This window comes from Hemicordylus capensis, chromosome 1 (genome assembly GCF_027244095.1).
Source record: "Hemicordylus capensis ecotype Gifberg chromosome 1, rHemCap1.1.pri, whole genome shotgun sequence".
Lineage (NCBI taxonomy): Eukaryota > Metazoa > Chordata > Lepidosauria > Squamata > Cordylidae > Hemicordylus > Hemicordylus capensis.
This window is the reverse complement of record NC_069657.1, coordinates 368,660,091-368,684,581: the sequence shown is the minus strand read 5'-3', so window position 1 is coordinate 368,684,581 and position 24,491 is coordinate 368,660,091. Positions and strand designations below refer to the sequence as shown.

General features: G+C 42.8%; 1 protein-coding gene across 1 annotated transcript; it reads left to right on the top strand.

Moving 5' to 3' along the window:
- Positions 1-609: 609 nt before the first annotated feature.
- SLC22A2 (solute carrier family 22 member 2) lies at positions 610-23,901 on the top strand. Its single transcript, XM_053294919.1, has 11 exons — positions 610-1,026; positions 1,861-1,964; positions 4,966-5,120; positions 7,120-7,288; positions 7,763-7,877; positions 15,697-15,803; positions 16,197-16,411; positions 17,315-17,423; positions 19,404-19,516; positions 21,464-21,563; positions 22,955-23,901. Exons 1-11 carry the CDS (start codon positions 610-612, stop codon positions 23,019-23,021), a joined length of 1,671 nt encoding a protein of 556 aa, XP_053150894.1. The 3' UTR covers positions 23,022-23,901.
- The last annotated feature ends 590 nt before the right edge of the window (positions 23,902-24,491 follow it).

The following is a 24,491-nucleotide window of genomic DNA, read 5'->3' as shown; positions in this document are numbered from 1 at the left end:
TAAAGGGGAATCTCTTACAGTGCTCACACTTCTAGTCTCCCATTCATATATAACCACGCAGACCCTGCTTAACTAAAGGGACAAGTCATGCTTGCTAGCACAAGACTAGCTCTCCTCTCCTAAAATAAATTTTAATTTTATTCTATTTATTTAATTATAGCTATATAATTTATTTCGTTATATAATTTATATTATAATTAAATTATATAGTTTATTTAATTATAAATATAATTAATTAAATTAATTATATTTAACAATTTCTTTTAAATAAATAAATTATAGAATTGTAGTTTAATCTGAGCATCGTAGTTTACAAAACCTGAGCAACACATATGTGGTTTTGTTAATGAGTATAATGTTCTCCAAGACTGGGAAACCTCGAAGAATGAATGTGCAGGACGTGAACATTCAAGTGTGAAGTGACACATTAGAAGTAAAGCCTGTAATGCATGGTTTGTCAATTTACAAAATGAATTAACAGCTTCACTGTGACTTTTGGTCTGCTCCCATGCTGTTATTTTAAACAGCTTGGCTGCCAGCAAAATGCAGAGTGGTGCTGAGAGGAGCACATGAGTTTGCTATTTGCAATGAGTTGCCTCAGCTGCAAGAATGCCAACCTTAGATGACATTTTAGAGCATATTGGGGAGTTTGACTTGTACCAGAAAAGGGCCTTTTTTATCCTTTGCTTACTCTCTGCTGCCTTTCCACCTATCTATGTAGGTATCGTCTTCCTAGGTTTTATTCCAGAGCACCATTGCTGGAGTCCTGGAGTTGCAGAACTGAGCAGCAGGTGTGGCTGGAACCTTAAAGAGGAGCTGAATTACACGCTTCCAAAAGGAGACTCCCATGGGGATACTTTCACTGAGCAATGCAGGAGATATGATGTGGACTGGAACGTAACTGAGTTGAGCTGCACCAATCCACTAGATACATTCACCACTCACAGGAACAAAAGTAGTATTCCTCTCACTCCTTGCCGAGATGGCTGGCTTTATGATTTCCCAGGATCATCCATCGTGAGTGAGGTAAGAAATCTTATGCACTTTTTTAGCTGCTTGCTTGCAGATAACGCCAACATATAGAACTAAATGCAAATGGATCCGAGACCACTTGTTCTCATACATCTCAGTTGCCCAGCAGCTAAGATCATGACCAGAGGTTCTTCTCTAGGTGCTTTTGCCTCCAGATTTTCTCTGCTAATCACTTGCTTAAAGGGCCTTCTTTGTGATTGTACTCCAATTGTAGAACACCATCCCAAAGAAAATCTGTCTGGAGCATTCATTGTCATCCTTTAGGCACCATGACCATTTTGGCTTGTGGTGGATAATTGTATTTAATTTACTGTGTATGGTTCCTCCCATCCCCACAGTGGTTGCTTTTAACACTGCTTTTTAATATTGTTTGTAACTGCTAATCTTAGCGTGTTTTTTGCTGCTGTGCAAATTGTATATAATGCTGTGTTTTTTAAAATATGTTGTTCATAATTTTCAGTACCAACAATGGTAAAAAAGTGGTATATAAATGTTTTGAATAACTATAGCCCATACTTAAAACAGGCCCAAAACTTCAGAATGAGGAATGTTGTTTATATCTGTTGGGATGTATTCAGCTATGGTCAGTGCAGATGATTAACAGAGCCTGATATGAAACAGCCATAGCACTCACCAGTAGAAAATCTTAGAGTTCCTCCTGGAAAGATTTGGAATTTCTTGACAATATACTGAAATCTCACTTAACCCCAAATGGGGTAAAGAAGAATACTTTTGGTAATCTTAGGAAGGTGGGTGGGAGGGAGGGAGGGAGGGAGAGACTGACTATGATTCATTTTCATGTATTTTATCAGGATGTGTTCTTTTCAGTTTAATCTGGTGTGTGAAGATGCCTGGAAACTGGACCTGTGTCAATCATGTGTTAATGTGGGGTTTTTTGTTGGATCCATAAGCATTGGATACATGGCAGACAGGTTGGTAATGTTTTATCTCTCCAGGGACTTTTATGCACAGTAGTTTTTTCTGCAAGTTTCTGGGGAGACTTTACTGCAAACTCGAAGTTGTTCCCAAAAACCGCCACAAACAGTGGATTTTTTTTTACCCCGGGTATAAATCAGGCTATGTTCTAACGTGCAGTGAAAAACCTGAATCGTGTGTGAGCTGCTCACCGATAACTCGCAGGGACTTCAGGGTAAACCTAGCCAATATGTGAACTCACCCCCTCCATTCCAGAGGAGATGCAGGTTAAAGGGCTTCAAAAGACCTGTTTGGAAAGCTCCCGGTGGGGTCATTTCCTTAATAGCGCTATTCACACATGCTCAGTACATGTATCTGGATTCCCAAAGGTTATGCAGAGTGGAGTACATCATGCTGAGGAATAAAATTGCTTCTGACTGAATTTTAAACTGGCCACTATGTATTGAGATGGCTCAAATATTTGCATTAATAACTGGCCTTAACTATCTAGGTGTGAATTTATTGTTATTTATTATTTACATTTTAATATCCCGCTCTTTCTCCAAGGAGCCCAGAGGGACTTCATATTTGGGGTGAAACTGCAAGTACTACATACTTAAGTTTCTCCTCACAATGACCCTGTGAAGTAGGTTAGGCTGAGAGAGAAGTGACTGGCCCAGAGTCACTCAGCAAGTATCATGGCTGAATGAGGATTTGAACTCGAGCCTCCCTGATCCTAGTCCAGCAATCTAACCACTACACCACACTGACTCCTATTGACTACTATTCTAATTGACTACTATTCCATTTTATCTGCTGAGCACCTACATGCTTCGTCATTAGTACCTAGCTTTATTCCAGGTAGCCCACCCACTAGATGGAAAAAAATAAAGTCATTGTTTCCCACAGCAAACATACCAACTCTGTTTGCCATGCTGCCATCTCTACTTAACAGGTTTTTGCAAAACTAGAACAAGGCTGTCCAACCTGAGGCTCACCAGCCCCAGGCTCTGTTACTGGATTATAAGAAGTAACTTAGTGAGAGTGTGGCTGGGGAGGATGGCAGTTGTAGTCTTACACAGCTGGAATGCCTCAAGCAGGGACATATCTAGGGTAGCGCAGGCAGGGCACGTGCCCCGGGTGTCACTTGGAGGGGGGGCGCAATTTCTTAAAATAAAAAAAATAAAAAAATGGCCGCCAAAAACAAAATGGCCACCGCGCATGCTCAAATGGCCTCTTTGAGGCCTTAGGCCATTTCAGGCCTTGCAGAGGCCATTTGAGCATGTGCGGTGGCCATTTTGTTTTCAGTGGCCATTTAAAAAAACCCAATTATTTTTAAAAATGGCCACTGCACATGCTCAAATGGTCTCTGTGAGGCCCTCGAGGCCTGCGGAGGAAGGGGTAACCTTTGCAGACTCCCCCCCCCCGCCCACGGCCTATAGGAAGCGCCCCGAAGGGGCTACTGTTTAAAAATATTTTTAAATTTTAATATGTCACTGTACACATATTCAGTTTGGCACTATGTACAGAGAATCAGGGCTTGTGAATACTGAGCTGAAGCTTATGATCTAGGATTGTATTCATTTGTTCTTACTTTCCTTCTTGTGATAAGTGTGTATGTATGTATTGGTTTATTTCGGCCCAAGGCCAGCATAAATACAAGAAAAAGAAGGGAAACAACAACAACTTGTGATAAGTGAGTTAAATGTGATGTCTTAATAATATGGCTATTTATGGTGAGTTTGTCTTTGAATCAGTGTGAAATCCTTAGTATTAAGCCCCACTGGGAGTTTCTTGCTCTCTTGCTCTCATTTTAACTGTCTTTCTGAAATACTAGAATATATTCCAAGCAGTGACACTGTTTACTCTGCATATCCTTTAATTATTTTCAGAGTATCTGGGAAAAGTCAAATTCTCCATTTATTTTTAAAACTTATGTAATAGTGATGCTACAATGCATAGTAGAGAATTAGACAGGCACTTCTGTTTAATTTTCCAAGTACACCTCCACATTGTATTTGGGTATTTCATGAGCCCCAGCATACTGAAATTTGTAGTTTTCCAGTATTTTTTGGTCTGGCTACGTCCACTGCTAAATAGTTTTTGAAATATTAAAAGATTAACGAGCTTGACTTGTATTTTTGAGCTGATATTATGGTAAAGTTATCTGAAAGATGGGTGTCAGATGTTTGGACAGGGGGCGCAATTTCAGTGCTTGCCCTAGGCGCTATTTTCCCTAGATACGCCTCTGGCCTCAAGCTGGCCACCTTTACAGTAGAAAAACTTGCAAGACATGTGAACACATGATAGCAAGAAGAGTGTGTGCCCATCATGGGCAAGAATCTCATATCATGTTCAACCCTGCAAAATATTGTATCCAACTTAAGAGGGGGCACTCAATGACATGTATTCTAGCAATATTTGGGGTGAAACTGCATTCAAACAGACTGTTGCCATTAATTATACTGCACTCTTATGCTTGCAAAAAGCATTTATCAAAGAAGCAATAATAAGATAACTAAAATATTCTGGAATTGCAGATTGGAGGAAATAGTCCAATGAAGCAATATTTATTTATTTATTTTTACATTTATATCCCACTTTTCCTCCAAGGAGCTCAGAGTGGTTTAAATGGTTATGTTTATCCTCACAACAACTCTGTGAAGTTGGTTAGGCTGAGCGATACATGACTGGCCCAGAATTACCCAGTGAGTTTCATGGTTGAATGGGGATTCGAACTCGAATCTTCTCAGTCCTAGTCCAACACTCTAACCACTAGATAATTAATAGAAAATTCTGCTTTGATGTATGTTAACCTGCAAAGACATTTTAAAAAACTGCTTTGTATAAAACCTGAAAGAAAAAAGGTTAAGTTAATAAACTAAAAAGATTGAGATGGCGGGGGGGGGAGTAATTACTTTTTTTAAAAGCTCATATAGCAAACAATCATTGTGATGTCATTCCCACTCCCTATTTTTATATGCATAATAACTGCAGGTGTCTTTCTCTCTCTAATAGGTTTGGTCGTAAACTGTGCATGTTGATTACCATCCTTATAAATTCCATCGCTGGTGTTCTCATGGCCGTTGCGCCTACCTACACATGGATGGTGGTCTTCCGTTTGATACAAGGACTGGTCAGCAAAGGAGGCTGGTTAACAGGTTACATCCTGAGTAAGTCTTGTTTATATATCGTTATACCTTCTTGGAAACAAATTAAGGGCAGAGGCTGTAGTTCACTGGCAGAGCATCTGCATTGCATGCAAAACATCCCAGGTTCAATGCTTGGCATCTCCTGAAAGGTTGGGAAAAGAACCCTGCTTGGAAGCCTGGAGAACCACTGCTAGTCAGTGTAGATAATTATTGACCTGGACAGACCAATGGTCTCTCAGCAGAAGAAGCTTCCTATCTTCCTAAGTAAAGAGGCAGAAAACCCAATAACTTTATTTTAACACAACTGCATTAGGAAATTATGAGCCCAGATTTATAGCCTTGCGTTATTATGAGTTAATTGTACACTTAGGTTTTGAATAAGATGGTATAATGGCGACGAAATATACATATTCCAAAATCCACAAGTTTTCTCTGAGACCTCTTTTAATGCATTAACCCGTCCCCCAAACATAAAACAGATGTCCAGAACTAGCAAACGTTTTGATGTAACACGTCCACTTCAGTGCTATTCACTAGTGGTTGAAGCATGCATACTCTTAAAGAAGCATCATGACTCAGCAAACTGACAACAAATAGCCAATCCTATTACAATATCAATACCAGCCAATCATGTTATAAATCTCATAATAAGGAGGGGGGAAGTGAAAATACACACCCTTGCTCAAAAGCCAATGAATTTCATCACTTCCCTCATTTCCTCTTTTAAATTTATAGTGGGACAAAGCTGTTCTATATATATTGCTTCCTTTATCTTCCGTTTTCCCACATCTGCCTCCATAGTCAAAATAGAGATTTTATTCTGACTGCTTTGGTTGTAGGGTCTCACTAGGGAGTGAAACAAGAAAAAAAATTTAAATTATCTTAATAATGGATTGTAGCTTTTGTTTATTAAATTATAGACGCAGTGGGGAAATGACTTGATTATCTTCAAGCCAGAGGTTGCCAATTTGAATCCCCACTGATATGTTTCCCATAGTCTGGGTGGTGGTGGGGGTGGGGGACCTATATCGGACAGCAGCAATATAGGAAGATCCTGAGAGGCACCATCTCATACTGTGTGGGAGGAGGCAATGGTAAATACCTCCTGTATTCTACCAAAGACAATCACAGGGCTTTGTGGTCGCCAGGAGTCAAAACCGACTCAACGGCATACTTTACCTTTACCTTTAAAGCGTTTAAGCAATGTCTTGTGCAAGAGCTTGTACAAATGGAAGAGCTATGCTGGATTTGCGTTCACTTTTTTCATGCAATGTTCTTCTGCTAAGTGAGAAAAACTTATCTCTCAGGAGGAGGCTTTTCACGAGACAAAAAGACCTTCAGATCAAAGCCAACCTTATTGGTTAAAAGGCAAATTAATAATAATGTTTAATGATTTTGTAGTTCTAGTATCAATCCATCAATGGAATAACTTCTGATGGTAAAATTTAATGCAAGATTAAATGTTCAATTTTGCAACAATTTTCTATGGTGGTTTCATTCAGAGCTTTATCTTGTCTATCCTCTAATGATATTTATTTTATTTGGAAGCAGACCCTCTTACTTCAAGGAGTTCAGAGCCATTTACATTGGTTTCCATGGATCAATTTATGTGACATCTGGCTGGACCCAACTATAAGTTTCAAGAAATACACCACTTAATAGCAAACAGAAGTAGCTTTTTAACAGAACTTTCAGATAAGGGTGCATAGGGTAGCAACTATCTGCATTATTTAGTGTCATAAAGCATGATGAATTTATTGGATGCTTTTGATTTGTAAACAGACATATTAGTGTCCGTCACTTTCTAGAAGCCTAATTGAGAAAGCTCAAACATTTCCTTACTGTGAAAAGTCTTACTAGATCTTGGTTTATGGAATCTTTGAAGTTCAGTAAAACTTCAGTAAAATACAGGGTTCTAAATTCTACTAGAAATATTCAGATCACACACACACACACACACACACACACACACACACGGTTTATTTATCTGTGTTGATAATATTTTCCCTACATTTTAAAGTCACAGAGTTTGTTGGCTTGAACCACAGAAAAACAGTAAGCATCGTTTACCAAATGGCCTTCACCGCTGGACTTCTTATATTGGATGCTATTGCTTATGCAATACCTTACTGGAGATGGCTACAACTTGCTGTTACGCTGCCCAACTTCTTCTTCTTGCTGTATTATTGGTAAACAAGATTTCATTACAGTCCTAAAAGATAATTGAACAATTTAAGTAAATTGTCAGTATGAGAAAGCACAACTAAATGCATAGTGATAAAACAAGACACTAGTATACCTTACTTTTCCAGAAACAACACACCCATTATCAAACTTTTATCTAAGTGTCCCATCTGGTTCTAACACAGGGACATGGAGAGATATTTTAAATTCATAAAATGGTGCCAAAGGGCACTATTTCTAATTGGCACCATTTCTAATTGGAAATTGGACAATATAGACCTACTATTGGATTTAAGGGAATTCCTATTATTATATAGTGTAAAATGGAACCAGGATGGGAGTGAAATACTTGCCATCAGGATGCTGGTCCCCCATGTCAATGTAATGTCTAGCTCAGCAATGAATGGCTTCCAATACATGCTATACAATCACATATATTTTACTATTGTCCAATTATGTCTGATTTTGTGGTGTTTTAGGTGCCTTCCAGAGTCCCCAAGGTGGTTGATAGCCCAGAAAGAAAGTGACAAAGCCTTGAAAATTATTAAGCGCATTGCCAAGGGCAACCGGAAGAATCTGCCTCCCTTGGTAGAGGTAATCCAATCTCTTTCTCTTGCAAAATTACAAACAAAATGCATTTATTCAATGTTTATATTCACCAGAATCAAAATTCACCAGAATCAATTTGAAGAGACCAATAATGTCAATGAGCAGCGTATCTTTCTGTTCCAAAATGTTTCCAAACATAAGTCAGAGCTGCAGGAATATTCCTGTGTTTGAAATTCCTGTAGGTGTTTCAATCTATTTGGAGAGTAAAAATATCTTCAGGAATTTCAAAACACAGGAATATTCCTACAACTCAATCCTGTGTTTGAAAATGTTTTGATACAGAAAGGCACATCACTCGTCAACAAAATATTCACCACAGTGGGCTGAATTCAGGCCAATCTCTTTGTGGGAGATGGTAGATTGGAAACTCTTTTATGTTTGCTGTGCTCTGGCTTTTGCCAAATTTAGTGGCAACTTGCAGACAACTCCTTGATGAATATCATTTGAGTATTTGAGCAGTTGCACAAGAGGAAATATTGAAAATAATGACCTCTATCATGCAACTGCATCTGCACAATTCTTGTGTGTTGTTCAAGAGTGTTTTTGTACATCTGTGCAAACATTCTGTTGCAAGACTGATGTAGGGTTGAACAGTTGATCAGCTACTAATCTTATAAAAATTATTATGAGTTCATTTGAAATAGATGCTTTGCCTCAGCAGAGCCTTCCAAATGTATCTCAGATTTCACTTTACGTGGAAACTCAGTGTTCTCTCTATGAGCAATTCCCTATGAGCAAATCAAATATAATCAGGAAAAGGAAGAAATCTGCATCCATAATCACTATGTGATATGGCTTGCATTCTCCAAGGGAAAGACACTCATGACAGAGAAGTGCGTTTTCTGTAAGTAGCACTATCAGTTATTAAAGTCCTTTGACAAAGATTTCTCAGGCAACCTTTCAAAAAGCAATTAAGGTGTCCCTAAGTGACAATCACAAGAGCCAGTGTGTTCTAGTGGGTGGCCAGAACCTAAGGGGTATACTCGTGAGTCAAATGGGCCGTAACCCAAAATTTGGCTTTTAAAAAGCCAAATCTGGCAACAGAGCGTAGTATTGAACTTCGATCAGGGAAATGCAGGTTCAAATAACTGCTCAGCTATGAAGCTATCTTTGGTCAGCCACCCTCACCCAGGTTAACCTGGAGAATGGTAAATGTACACTTCCCGAAGCATCTGAGGGGAAAGGTGGGTTTCAAAAAGAAAACAAAATTTTATACACATACACGTATGTGTGTATGAGAGATATAACATGAAACCAATAAAACAGCTTCAAAAGGAACATGAATAGGAGAGAAACAGCCTCTTTAAAATATGTGACCATATTTTCCTCCTTGCATCTGGGTATTGTGCCAAAAAAAAATCTCCAGTGATAAATTTTAAATTCCAAGCACTCTGTTTTCATGCTGGCCTAAATAGCAAAAATAGCGCTGTCAAAGACATCACGAGACACATTACAAGAAAAACAAACACAAAACTCCTCCCCCCACCATTCCAGCCTTACTCTAAAAGGAGTTTTATGAAACAAGAGTAATTACATATTTGTTTTTTTCCATTTCCTTCATTATTTCAGACTTGTAGACAGAAGAAATTGTGTAAGAGATGTGTGTGTGTGTGTGTGTGTGTGTGTGTGTGTGTGTGTGCGCGCGCCCTAAAGATAGAGAGAAGAGCTGGTCTTGTGGTAGCAAGCATGACTTGTCCCCTTAGCTAAGCAGGGTCTACCCTGGTTGCCTATGAATGGGAGACTTGATGTGTGAGCACTGTAAGATACTCCCCTTAGGGGATAGACCACTCTGGGAAGAGCATCCAGGTTCCAAGTTCCCTCCCTGGCATTTCCAAGATAGGGCTGAGAAAGATTCCTGCCTGCAACCTTGGAGAAGCTGCTGCTAGTCTGTGTAGACAATACTGAGCTAGATGGACCTATGGTCTGACTCAGTATATGGCAGCTTCCTATGTTCTTTGTTCCTATGTTCTACGAGTAATTGGCTGAGGGAGATTATAAACCAATGGAAAACAAGATGAGTAGTTCCGGAAAGAACTAATCTGCCTACTTTCCTTTCACTATCCCTACAACTAAATTTGTCTAAATCGTTTAAGCAGTTGACAAGTTAGTGCACTTGCACCTCAAACCTTCATGTGCCCACCATCTTGAATTGGGGTGGATGACATCATCACAAACTATGACTTTGTGGTGTACCTATGTGTCCCTACAACTGTACCAAATTTAGTCCAAATCGGTTCCCACTTGCGCCTCAAATGTTCATGCATCCACCATCTTGAATCAGGGTGGATGACATCATCACAAACTATGCTGTTGAGATGTCGCTACAGCTGTAGCAAATTTGGTTCAAATTGATTAGGCAGTTCATAAGCAAGCCCACTTGTGCCTCAAATACTTACGTGTCCACCATCTTGAACTGGAGTGGATGGCATCATCACAAACTACACCATTGAGGTGTGCCTATGTGTCACTCAACACAGCTGTACCAAATTTGGCTCAAATCAGTTAGACGGTCCACATGTTAGCCCACTTGCACCTCAAATGTTCACACATCCACCACCTTTAGTTATTTATTTGATTGATTGATTGATTGATTGATTGATTGATTGATATACCGCCCTTCCACAACTGGCTCAGAGCAGGGCGGTTTACATCAAAATAAAAACAAAACAATTAAAATAAAAACTAAATCAATTAAACAATTAAAATCATTTAAACATTAAACTCATTAACAGTAAAATCATTTAAAGCAACAGTAAAAATTTAAAACCATAAATCTAATTAAAAGCCTGGGTGAGTAAATGTGTCTGTCTTCAGTGCCTTTTTAAAGGTTGCCAGAGATGGGGAGGCTGTTATTTCAACAGGGAGCACATTCCAAAGTCCAGGGGCAACAATGGAGAAGGCCCGTTCCCGAATAGCCACCAAACGAGTTGGCGTCCACTGCAGACAAACCTCTCCAGATGATCTTAACAAGTGATGGGGTTTATGGTAAAGAAGACTTTCTCTTAAATACTCAGGGCCTAAGCTGTTTAGGGCTTTATAGGTAATAACAAGCACCTTGTATTTTGCCTGGAAACATATCAGCAGCAAGTGTAGTTCTTTCATCACAGGAGTAATATGGTATCTCCTGGATGACCCAGAGACCAACCTGGCTGCTGCATTATGAACGAACTGTAGTTTCCGGACTATGTACAAAGGCAGCCCCACATAGAGCGCATTGCAGTAATCCAGCCTAGAGGTTACCGGCATATGTACTACTGTTTTGAGGTCGTTAATCTCAATAAAGGGACGCAGCTGGTGTATCAGCCGGAGCTGATAAAAAGCACCTCTAGCCACCGCCTCAACCTGGGACATGAGGGAGAGGTTTGGATCCAGAAGCACTCTCTGCACCAGGTTTGGGTGTCATCAGTATATTGATAACACCCTGCACCAAATTTCCTGATGATCTCTCCCACCGGTTTCATGTAGATATTAAACAACAATCAAAGACAATATGAAGCCCTAAGGGACACCATAAGAAAGTTCCCTCAAACTGGGACGCCAGGGAGAGGTTCGGACACCCAGACTGTGTACCTGTTCTTTCCAGGGAAGCGTGACCCCATCCAGAACCGGCAGATCAAAATCTTCTCCCGAGTTCTTCTGATCCCACACAATAAGTACCTCCGTCTTATCTGGATTCAGCCTCAGTTTGTTAGCCCTCACCCACCCCATTACTTCCTCCCGGCAGGCATTTAGAGAAGTTATGCCTTCTCCTGATGATGCTGACATGGAGAAATAGGTTTGGGTGTTGATTTGGGGGCTGCTGCACAAGAGTGATTCAGTTTTGCAAGAACAATAGTAGCCCAGGGACACCATCTGGAATCTGCCCATGAGGTAGAAGCAGAACCACTGCAAAGCAGTGATCTTGCCCATGAGGTAGGAGAGGAACCACTGCAAAGCAGTGATCTTGAATCAGGATGGATGGCATCACCACAAACTATATCATTGAGTTGTCCTTATGTGTCAGCCACTAGCGCTGTACCAAATTTGCTTCAAATTGGTTAGACAGTCCACAAATTAATCCACATGTACCTCAAGAATTTATGTATCCAGCATCTTGAATTGGGGTGAATGACATCATCACAGACTATACCATTGAGGTGTCCCTATGTGTCTCTATAGTTGTAAAAAAAATGGTTCAAATCAGTTAGGTGGCTCACAAATTAGCTCACTTGTTCCTCAAACATTTATGCATCCACTATCTTGAATTGGGGTGGATGACATCATCACAAACTATGCTGTTGAGGTGTGCCTATGTATCCCTACAACTATACCAAATTTGGTTCATATTGGTCCAGGCATTGCAAAGTTGATAGGGGATGGACACACACGCAATGTTGCGTGATCTCATACGCTTACCACACGATTTCAATTTGAAACCATGAATCACATCACAGACATTCATCCAACTGCAGTCTGGCTTACTTTCCTTAAAGAAAGTAGGCTAAAAAACCAAAAACATCTCCTGATGAAGTTATTTAAATGTATTTAAAATTATAATCCTTAGCTGGAAAGGGAACCACATGCAGTTCTTTTCCCCAGTGTAGAAGGCAAGGCATGCACATGGAGCCCTTTTTAGCCTAAGGAAAGTAAACTTATGAGATCACCCAGCACAGAGAGAGAGAGAGAGAGAGAGAGAGAGAGAGAGAGAGAGAGCAGATTCAAATGTAACATGAAACTGGAGTTTGGCGATCATGCAGTTTCAATTTGTAAATCCCGTCACAGATGTTTGTCCAGTTGCAGGAGAGGGTAGCCCTACCCTGCTGCCCGACAGCCAAGGCCTATCCTAGCAAGCCCCACAGTTAGACTGTGGGCAAAGCATCATCACGTCAGCGGGGTGGCTGAGATTGGCCACAATCTTGAAGGCAGGGTGCCAAGCATGATCATGCATTTTTGGAGCAGTCCACCTGTCCTCAGCATTGAAAGGGCATTTAAATCCCTTTAAATGCCATGCCATTCCAGCGCCTCTTCTGGACAGTGATGGCACGGCCTCCCCACCCCCCGAGCCCTTCACGCAAATAGTCCTGCAAACGCACAATTTGGGGGGAGGGGCTGGAGGGCATTATTTTCCTGTTACTCAGGAAAGGGAAGGATCATGAAAAGTTCCTAGGAGGAGATATGTACATGAGGGAGGGCAAAGGACCCTGGGGGTGGGGGTTTGTCCTGCTGTGATCTAGGATGCTCTTGTGAGGGATCATCCTGGCAAAGCAGCCCATGCAAAACAAACCAAACTCCAGCTCCAATGACAACTTGCTGCTGGTGGACATATCCTCTCATGAGATGGCCGGTCTACTGGGGAGGACCACAGGGTGTGAGCCCTAGGTCTCACTTCGGACTCTGTGCTCACGAGTTGAGCTAACCCACCAAAGGGGGCCCTGCTTGTGTGGGGCCCCCAAATCCTCAGAGTAAAACATATAACAAAATATTTTCCACTCCCCCTGCCCTTCCCTGTAAAACCTTGCACACATCCAATGGAGATGTTGACACTCCATGTGCCATAGCCTAGCTATGTGCATGGACGAGGGAAATACCAGGTTCTGAGATGGACTTATAAACCCATTCAACATTCCCAGGTTCTGTCCAGCATTACTCTGTATGCTGATCTGCCGGCGCAGGGAATCATGGGAGAGGAGATCCCCGATTTTCAGTGACCCCAGGAGAGCAAGATCACCATTTCAGGGCACAAACAAGAGTGCACATGTCCACATGGGCTGACGGGCTGGAAGTGGGCATGCTTTGACAGCCACTTGGCAGCAATCACCAATACAGGGAGAGCAGACACCGGGGGACCTGTCCCCGCAGCTTTCCTCCAAAGAGAAACCTGGCTTAATATAAAGCCCCAATGGCCTGACATTCTTGTGAGAGAGTGGTCTATGGGAGATTGATTGATTGATTAAGTGCCGTCAAATCGGTGTCAACTCTTAGTGACCACATTGATAGATTCTCTCCAGGATGACCTGTCTTCAACTTGGCCTTTAAGGTCTCTCAGTGGTGCATTCATTGCTGTCGTAATCAAGTCCATCCACCTTGCTGCTGGTTGTCCCTTTCTCTTTCCTTCCACTTTCCCCAGCATTATATATATTCTTCCAGCATGGGAGAAGGAGTTGTTTTATCATCGTGCATTATTATTGATTACTAATCTGGGCCCTCGCCTTGTTCCCCACAGATGGTTCTTCTTATGAGTTGTGAAGGGGTTTCCCCATGGCCTGGCACTCTCTTGTGTGGTCATGGTCTGCCCAGGGTTGACATACTCTGTCTTCACAGTAGTGGGCACTCTCCTTTGACAGGAGCGCTACTGACCCTGGTGACCAACCCTGCTCATAAGTAAGCCTAGGGAGTTCAAACCCCACACGGGGAAGGGGCTGGGCCCCCATTCCCCAACCTTTCTATGAAAAAAATAGAACTTGGCTGCTCAAGAAACCCTGGTTGGGGTTGCCTTTTAAACCCGGCCCCGGGCACCCCCTCCCAGCCATTTGTTCCACTCCAGGAGCTGTGATGAGGTGCCCTGTTTGTGTTGCCACCTGGAATGTTTCTGCTTGTGAGCATATATCGCTGTTGCTTCTGTCTCAGGGAGCAAAGCACTTTGTGCCCATCCAGTCATCCTGACCCCTTCCACTTGCCAGGTGTGGGGAGCAAAGGACAGAGTGGGAAGAGGTAATGGCCCTCTGTGGCTGTGCCACTTGACAGGCTGGCAAGCCAGGGTGGCAAAGTGGTGGCATCCCTGTTGCCAGGCAACTCCATAGTTGTGGCAGGAGGTGAAGATGACGGGAGGGGTTGGACAGCTGGTTGGAGAGGTGGCCAGCGAGAAGCACCTCAGGCATGGAGCAGGTGCAATCCCAGGCGTGTCTGTGCTGCTGCCTCTACGCTAGTGACTTCAAAATTGGCATGAAACTGTGGTTATGGCAGTGTACGGGTTCAGACATAATTCTTTGGTGGTCACACTGGAGGTCTCGGTGGTGAACCTTTGTGCAAACCAAAGATTCAAATTGGAGATTGGTGAGGCAAACCACAGGTCACTTTCAGCACAAAACTGCAGTTGCCCGCATTCGGACTTACTGGAGTTCCAACCTTTCTCCCCGCTATAAACTTCGCAATGCCTGAACCAAATATGAACCAATTGTGATGATATCATCCACCATGATTTAAAATGGTAGATGCATAAACGTTTGAGGCACAAGTGGGCTAACTTGTGAACCAACTCACTGATTTGAACCAAATTTGCTACAGCTGTAGGGATGCATTGGAATAGTTTGTAATGGTGTCACCCATCCTGATTCACGGCTAACTTGTGGAGATTGTAATTATCAATTAAGATTATAGTGAAAGGAATGCAGGCAGATTAGTTCTTACCAGAACAACTTGTTAAAAAGTGTACCCATACTATTTTCTGGATGAAATGTATCACCTTTCAAGCTACTATAGACCTCATTAGAAAGAGATATATGCACATTTAGCAGCTTCAGAGTGAGAGCACAACGCCACATTCATATATCTGAACTAGGAGTATATCTGTGTGTGGTTTTAAATCCACAATATAACTTTTGGTAATGTTTTCACAAATCTTCTTTTCTAAGAGTTTTCATCAGTTATTAAAGTCTCGTGACTGACAAAAGATTTCTCAGGCAAATCGATTAAAATGTACCTAAGTGACAATTAATTCTAAGAGGAATCTCTGAAACTATGACCTGAACCCTTTGAGCCCAGCAGACTTCTTTGCACACCCCTCCACCACAAATTATACCAAATGTTGTTTTGTTTGTCCTTTTAGAATCTCCAGGCTGAGGAAGAAGTAAGTGAAAAACTCGGCCCTTCATTTCTGGATCTGGTGAGAACACCACAGATAAGGAAACACACACTCATTTTAATGTATACTTGGTAAGAAAAGTTCAAAGAAAACTTTTAAATAGAAATGTTGCAAATGCAACATTTTCCCAAATCACTGAGCCTCCATGGTTCTCCATCCTTTCCTGTACATAGCTCCCAAAGAGGGGATTTTTACAGAGATCAATAGAGCCCCTCAACCCCCTTTGGCAATGCAAGGTGCTGGCCATTCTTGTCAATGAGAGAGCCTCTGTGATTCGCTTCCCTTGCAGACATTACAGCACCACTCCTCAGGGCTGCACACACAGACTACTCGTGCTCCAGTCATGCTCCATATTTGCATTTTAAGCTATATTTGAAATCTGGCCAGAAATAAGGCTGATCCTTCTGAATGAACAACTCCTTGGGGGAAGTACTGTTTTCATTTGGCCTCCATTCTTTGTCTAGGTTCACAAGCTCGGTAGTATATCAGGGCCTCATCATGCACATGGGAATTGGTGGCGGCAACATTTATCTGGACTTTTTCTACTCTGCTCTTGTTGAATTTCCAGCTGCCATTATACTCCTACTCACCGTTGACCGCATAGGCCGTCGCTATCCCTGGGCTACCGCAAATTTTATGGCTGGAATCACCTGCCTTGTTACAGCCCTAGTCCCGAAAGGTGAGTTCTTTTTCTGAAGTTTATTTTTATATATTTTCTTTCTGTAATCTTTTTAAAAAGATACAGTGCAGTCCTTTATTTTCTGCCTTTCTCCCTGTGGGGGGGAAAGGTACATCTTGAGAAGATGATTTTAAGATGAACAAGTAATTCTGGTAAAAGAACTAATCTGCTTACTTTGCTTCACTATAATCTTAATTGATAATTACCATCCTCACAGGTTAGCCCACTTCAGCCTTAAATGTTCATTTGTCCACCATCTTGAATTGGGGTGGATGACATCTTCATCCTGCCTTCCCCCACCCTACTCACAGGTTGTGAGAATGACCTATATGTGTGTTTTGCACTGGGTTAATAAATATGTAGAAGAGGCATAGTGCAACTTGACAGTATGACGATGCATGGGATGGCAAGATGTCCTCTTCATTGCTGTACATGCAATATTTGAATAAGAAAATGTGATGGCAGCCATTACTGTCAACAGGATTACAAATCTCAAAAGAACTGAGAGCACAATGGACTGGCTTTTGCATGATGGCATCTGTTCACAAGCTTTCATCTTGCAAATACACAATCAAAGTGACAGGGGCTGACATACATCTCAAGAGGATGTCAGCCTAGTAATGTTGCATTTATGAAACTTGTGCAAATGCAAAGTTACTAGGCTGACATATCCCTGTGCAGTACATCAGCCAGGTTTTCTATGCAATGTTCAGTGTGTGTGTGTTTAAATGTGAATCCATTACTTGATGACAAATATCAGATGCCATGTGAACAAAAGGTATTGTGTGGAAGATCATTTTGCCCCATAAAGTAGCATTCCTAGCTAGATATATCTGTTAATATCACTTAAGAAACCATTCAAGGCATCCACAGCTAATACTTTACTGTACACTGTCTTTTTAGATCTTTATTGGCTTAAAGCGACTGCAGCTTGCTTAGGCAGAATGGCCATTACAATGTGCTTTGAAATGGTTTGCTTAGTCAATGCAGAATTATACCCAACATTCCTCAGGTAAACAACCCATCTAAAGGTACTCTAGGGTGGAATGGTCAAAAGTGCCAGTTGTTCAAAGTCTTCCGTTTAAGCTGTGTATGTTTTATTATTAACTGCTGCTTATCATGCACTAAGGTAAAGACTTGTGAAAGTGTATGACTCACCTATATGACTCACCTTTCCATTGAAAGACGATCCAGGTGGCTAACAGCCACATTTAAACAGGGTCAGTTTAAAAGAGAAACAAAATTGCCCTGAAAACAGTCCCCAGCGAAAGAAGGAAACAACAAAGGAGCTAACAGGAAGTAGCAATTAAATCAGGATTTTAATTCCAATAGGACTGCTTTGAGTAATTTTCCTCATCCTGTCAGCCACTAAAAACTTCCCAGACAATCTGTTTGGACTAGTGTAGTACTGCTTATGGGTGGGGGGATATAACCACATGTTCTTATCAGAGGTGCACCTAGATAATTTTGGAGCCTGGACCTAAAGGCCCCTCCCCTGCAAATTCAGCATCATCATGCTTGGCTGGGCAATCACACCATGCGGGACAGACTAAAGATGATTTGGGGGGCACCAGGAGCTGTGGGGGCCCTGGACTTCAGCCTGGAAATTCAGGGGTAAGAGTGCCTCTGGTTCTTATTAAGAGGGGTTTAGATAAATTCATGGAGGGCAGGTCTATCAATGGCTAGTAGTCTGTGGCTAAGGCCACCTCCAGTCTCAGTAGCAAGGCCGTCCTTAGGGTGGGGCGACCGGGGCAATTGCCTGGAACCCCATGCTGGCACAGGCTCCACTCTGGGCACACTGCAGTGTAGCCTGCCCTCCTCTCTCCTGCAGTCCAGCCACTTATATTTCCCTGCAGCCAAGTCGGAGTCAATCTTTGTGTCTGTGTATAGTTTGAAAGGCTCCCAGGCAAACTGCTAGAGCTCTGCCTCTCAGCTGTTCGGCAGGTGGGCGGGGCTTCCAGAGAGGCCTCCATGCAGGCCTGCCTGAAGCTCAGGAAAGAAGCAAGCAGGCAGGCAGGCAGGCAGAGAGTGTCCAGCACCAGAGCTCTCTGCAGACCCTCTGCCCAGCCCAGCCTTAGTAATGAAAAAACCTTTTTGTGGTTATCTCCCCCACTTGAATATTTAGGGATTGGCTTGCCATAGGGCTTTGGTATTGAGCAGAGATATAGGGCAGGGTGGGAGGAATAGGTGTCTTTAAATCAAAATGGATTGGACACACTGTTGGTTTTTAATTTTTTTCCTTTAATTTAAAAAACCACATCCAAAAACTCCTATAAGTGGCTTGCTTCATGGCAGAACATTACAAAAATGTCTGCAACTGAAGCCCCGCTTTAGACAATCATTCTACCCCCATATGGAAGAATCTGCCCTTTGCCTTCATTTTAAAAAAAGGGTAAAATACCCCCCTTTCTACCCCAGGCTATAGATCACCTGTCCTGGGATGGAGCTCAAGCCCTTTCCCCTACCATTACCCTTACTCTTGCCCCATCCTCCTCCCTTGCTTCAGCTTCTCCCAGTCATTCCCCCTCCAAGCCCTCGCTCCTCCTCCACCATTATGACCCACTTCCTCCCCCTCACATCTCCAACCCAAAGAAGGGCCCAGCACTGATCCGCTTCCCCCACTTCCTTCAGCTCCACCCAGACACCCCACCCACTTTCCTCCTACCTCCTCCCCTAGTCGGACTCCTTTCCTAGTTCACCTCCTGGGGCTGGTTTCCTGGCCCATCCTTTTCAGCACAAGTATGGTACTAGAAGCGGCATTTATGGCTGGTGGAAGCTCAGCTACCACTGAAAGGGATGGGTTGGTTCTTCAGCCAAAACAAAGAGATGGCCGGGGTGGGGAATGTTTGGCTATTTACAGAACCAGAGCTCCTTTAGACATAGAGTAGTATGCCTGACAAAATACCACATTAAATGTTTCCGAAACTTTTAGATACACAATTAATAAAGATGGCGGTGATCAAAATCATTTTTTGTGTTGTTTTTTTTAAAGAAATCTAGGAGTTCTTGTCTGCTCTTCCATGTGTGATATTGGTGGAATCATAGCCCCATTCATTGTCTATAGACTGGCAGATGTGTGGCACGAGCTTCCCCTTGTTGTCTTTGGTAAGAATATTGTCTTGTTTTTTTAGGCTGACAATGTAGCAAATATACAGATAATTCTGTCTAGGGAACCAGTCAATTATTCTGTTTACGGCCATAAGCCAAACAACTTTCTAGGGAACTGTGCTGAAGGAACATCAGCTGTAGATGTAACTAAAGGTAAGAAGTTTTTTTAAAAAGACACCACCCCTTTAATTAAAAAAAACTGTGAGCCCTTTGGGAACAGGGAACCATCTTATTTTATTTATTTTGTATTTTTCTAAGTAAACTGCTTTGGGTACTTTGTTGGAAAGTGGTATATAACTAGTAGAAAGTAAGTAAGTAAAGAGAGTCAGACAGAAGGGACTATACCAGTGGTTCCCAAAGTGGGAACCTCCAGATGCTGCTGTACTACAACTCCCATGAGCCCCAGCTATAATTTATTGTGGCTGGGGATGATGGGAGCTGTTGTTCAGCAATATGGAGGCTCCCAATTTGTGAACCACTGGACGATACACTTCCTTAGTACATACAGTTAGGCCTCATTCAGACATAACGGCTAACCACTGTTAATCTGGCTGAGGTTGGAGCTCCGTTATGCCCGAATGTATGAAACCATGGTTACTGGCTGACAGCTATGTCCAGTTTGCTTGTCAGCCTGTCAAGCGACACAGTCGCGTGGGGGCTTCCCTAATTCCCATTCTATCCCTTGCTCCCTCCACCTGGGCACAGGATGACAGGGTGGGCACTATATTCTTTGCTACCCAAGAAGAGTGCAACAGTCATGTATGTTCACAAGCACAAACACTCCAAGTGGCAACATAAGCAGGATACCCCATCACAGCTCCGGGAGCGGAATATTTGGCATGTGGTAGGGGAGGAGGACCAGGTCACGGTATCAAAAGCAGACTCAAGCAGGGAACCTGGAGCAGGAATATTCTATATGTTGGGAAAGGGGGGCCCAGCCCCTTCCCCAAGTGGGGATATTTGCTCCCTAATCTTGCTCATGAGAAGAACCCACTGTGGGCACTAGTTTCAAATGCACAAGGTGGTATTCATGTTGTACAGAAATGGTCCTCTCTATCCTGGAGACTTAGCCCATTATCCCCCAGCTCTCTCTCTTTCTCTCTCTCTCGGCAGATTAAGGGGAGCAAGGGAAGATGTTCTATACAGGAAAGCTGCAGGCAGAGATACTTGGATGAGTGCTGTCCCAGTCTCGGTGATTGCCACCAGGCTGCTGTCAAACCCTGTGCCCTTCCAGCCCACATGCGCATGTGAGAATGCACACCCCTGCCTGTGACCCTGTAGGGTGAGGCCAATGTCCAAGGGCCACTGGAAACCAGGGCTCTCCTCTTCCGGGAATCCCTGCTATGTAGAGAGAGGCTTGCAGAGGCTTGCAGTGACAGGAGTTATGGGAATGAAGCCTGGCAGAATGACAGTCTGCTACCTGCCTACACATTTTCAATTTTTTTTCTTCAGCAGTAAGAACTAGAAAATATAGAACCTCCCAGTATAGGAACTGACATTCTTAAAATTCTGAAAACACCATCAGATTCAGTACTCAAAGGTCAGATTTCATTCTCTGTGGCGTGATTACACATATGCCTGTTCCTAGGATCCCAGTTTTGTATGTTCATTTTTGTATGTATCTAGAAACTCTATTTTCTCTGAATTTTAAAGCGCATATATGTAAAGGAAAACATTAGCCAGTGTTTTTTGTGTTGTGGTTTCCTAGAAAACACAAGTAATTTTTCCATCCAAAGAGGATTCAGAGGAAAATGATGCTACTCAAAAATGCTTTGAAGAAAGCAGAACTTGCACCAAAATGCTGTCATTTCTTTTCATATACTCCAACTATTCATTTTTGACACAATTAACAGATCGTTGACACACATTAATATTGCCTGCTATAATAGCAACCATGTGCCATGGCTTCAACTGAACCTTTCTTTGTGTTGTGTTTGTTTAAAGCTGTGATTGGCCTTATTGATGGGGGCCTGGTTCTGCTCCTACCTGAAACCAAAGGAAAAATGTTACCTGAGACTGTTGAAGATGTTGAAAACATGCACAGGTATGGTCCTGTATAACATACCCAAAAGAGAATGCATTAGCAATGAACAATATCTTCTCAGTATCACTGAGTAGAATATAATAGAACCAGAAGGAAGAATAATTGAATGGAAGTAGCTATACCCAAATGTAAACTTTAAACGTGTGCTCTCCAGTTCAGGGTCCCCAAACTAGCCAGTAGGCCAGTGCAAAGCTTCAATGGCAGGAACAATTGCAAACTGGATCCACCCACTTGAACTAAACCACTGTTTGGTTGGGGTTGGAAAAGGGTTGAACACAAGCTGGATCTGACTGAATCAATTCTGAAGCTTCCTTGTGGCTTCCCAACATTCATATCATGTACTTATCTTACTGGGCTCCAAGAGAGCTGGAGTGCTTCTGGCAATGAGGAACAGCAGCTGCAACACACACAGCTTCTTTTCCCCCCTTAAATCTTGCAGTCCTGGGAAAGATGCAGGGTTTCCTGGAAACTGTACCCAATGCCTTTCCCTCCTAAGACAGCAGGTTTTTATTTTTTTAAAAAATCTTCTTCCAGGATTTTTGAAATATAAGCCCTGCACGTCACAGCTGCTGTTCCATTGCTGCCAGGAGTATCTTGCTCCCCCTGGGCGCTCAATAAAGTAAGTGCAGGAGAGGGAGAGGGGAGACACTGAAACTTCAGCTGCAAATCAAGGCAATTGATTTGAATTTGGCCAAGTTGAATCAGCCTGGTCCCCAAAGCAATGGTCTCACTTTAGCCCTCTCGAAACACCAAGGCAGGCTCTAAATTTAATCATGTTGGCCTCAGTTTAATCACATCAGGCCAGGGGTAGTGCCTGAAATGTAGCAAACAGAAGGGACTGCTCCATTAACCAAGCCAAGGCAGAAGGTTGGACTCCTGTATTATACCAGACTTGGCAAATCCAGAGGCTGCAGACTGTGTCTGCCAGTCACAGTGACTGATATTACTTATCACTACTTTCCTGGGCCAGAAAAGGGCTGAGTCATGAACTCACAGTCCATGGTAGTTCACTGGATGAGACCCTAGTCTCAGACCCAGAAGTGCTTGGATCAAACTTTACAATCCCTATTAACCACAAACATCAAAGTGTTGCACATGCGTAGTTACCCAAGTCAAAGAATGGGATGCACCTTCCTTCTTGACTGCACTGCAAGAGAATGAGAAGGCATCGCCATCCACCCACGTGCTTCCAAGGCAAGGGGTCACAATCTAGAAGTACTTCTGTATCTAATCATATGGCTCCTCTGCTCGAATTTAGATTCTACTCAATATCAGTTACTTTATTGAAAATGTTATGGTAACAAACTGAATATTTAGCTGAGAAAGCTGTGATCATCAGAAGCTGGTTTGGCTTATCATTTGATGCTGCCCTTCTGACATTATTTCCACAGGCAAAAAAGGCCCAAAGAAAAAACAATTTATCTCCAAGTTCAAACCTCAGATGGGGCACCAAATTGAGAGCAACTGCATTCTCCAGATTCAGACGTTTCCTTTGATGATACATTGAAGGAATAATGCAACATTGTATGTACACAAGCATAAACTGTTGGAGATGGAGTTCCAGTGTATCGACCTTTTGCACCAACTGTCCTAATAACCACTAGGGGCATTGGGAGTAGAGGTAGTTAGTGAGTGTCTCCTTACCTGTCCCTGCTTTACCTCTACTCTTTGACCCCTGCCTTGACTCCTCGGGTACTTCCTGTGGGGAGTCAGTCCACTTCCTTTCCTCTTGGAGAGTAGATGGAGACATCTCTCTCTCCCCACCTATCCATTATGGAGCCTTTAGACAGGACTAGGTCTTTACTATCCAGAATGTACTCCACCAATAAACCTATTTCATTTAGATTGTGCTACAATCTCCATGCATGTTCTTTAGATGACTGCAGCAACAGAACTTTGCACTCTGTAACTGGAGTGGGTAGCTTCCTTTGTTGGAACTTTGAAAGACAAAATCTAACATAAACCTCTCTAGACTGTCATCATTATTTAAATTTTCTGTTCCCTCCAGTTCTTTTTATCATTATTCAAGTAGCTTTTCAAAGAACTCTGCAGTGCTGTATAGAACCTTCTAGACGATACCTCCCAGTCCCTCAGTTAGCAGCCTGGCAGGCATCCATTTTCCTCACACATAATAGTGGTAGTTGAATTTAAGCTAAATCAAGGGCAGGATCCAGCCAGAGTTAAGCATATTTGAGTCCTAATGATTTCCACAGAAAGGTTAAGCATAGATGTGCAGTTCTCTCTTATTGAAATCAATGCAACTAGCTTAACCCACACAGAGCATCTGTGCGTTAGTACTTGATAGCTCCCCTCACCCCCTGCCACAGCCCCCCTCACCTCAGAGATCTCAGAGACCCTCACCTGGGCTGCACTCTGGCTGCTCCTCCTCCTCCATCCAGTTGCTTCCATTCCCCTCACCACTCTTGGTCACTCCTCCTTCCCTTTACTCCGTCCCCCTCACCCCTCTTGGTCACGGCTGCAGCTTTGCTGGTGCCTTTTGGCCAAGCTGCAGCCCCCTATCCCCAAAGACCTCCCCACCCTCACCTGAGCCCCACTCCTCCCCACAGGAGCAGGAGCAGCAGCAGCAGCAGCAGTTGACTTGATGCCAATAGGTGCCGCCATGGACGCTCGTTCCCCTCAGGCCACTGACAGGCTTGGGCCCATCTCTCGCCCTTCCTTCTTTCTCTCTCCCCCTCTGTCTTTCTTCCCCTCCCTTATTTCTCTCTCTCGCTCTTCCTGAGTTAACAGACCTTGTTCATCTTTCCTCATCTAATTCACACAATGACAGCCTTCTTCTCCGGAAGGGGCTCTTTCCTCCCTCATGACCACTCTTTTTGCAGACCCCTGCCCACTATCCTTTGATAGATAGATAGATAGATAGATAGATAGATAGATAGATAGATAGATAGATAGCTCTCCTCTACAATC

Excerpts from the sequence above, each read along its gene's own strand:
- SLC22A2 (XM_053294919.1), top strand. The coding sequence starts at position 610 with ATGCCAACCTTAGATGACATTTTAGAGCATATTGGGGAGTTTGACTTG. Across the intron at positions 5,121-7,119 it reads GTTAACAGGTTACATCCTGA|TCACAGAGTTTGTTGGCTTG; the intron begins GTAAGTCTTGTT and ends TACATTTTAAAG. Across the intron at positions 16,412-17,314 it reads TACAGCCCTAGTCCCGAAAG|ATCTTTATTGGCTTAAAGCG; the intron begins GTGAGTTCTTTT and ends CTGTCTTTTTAG.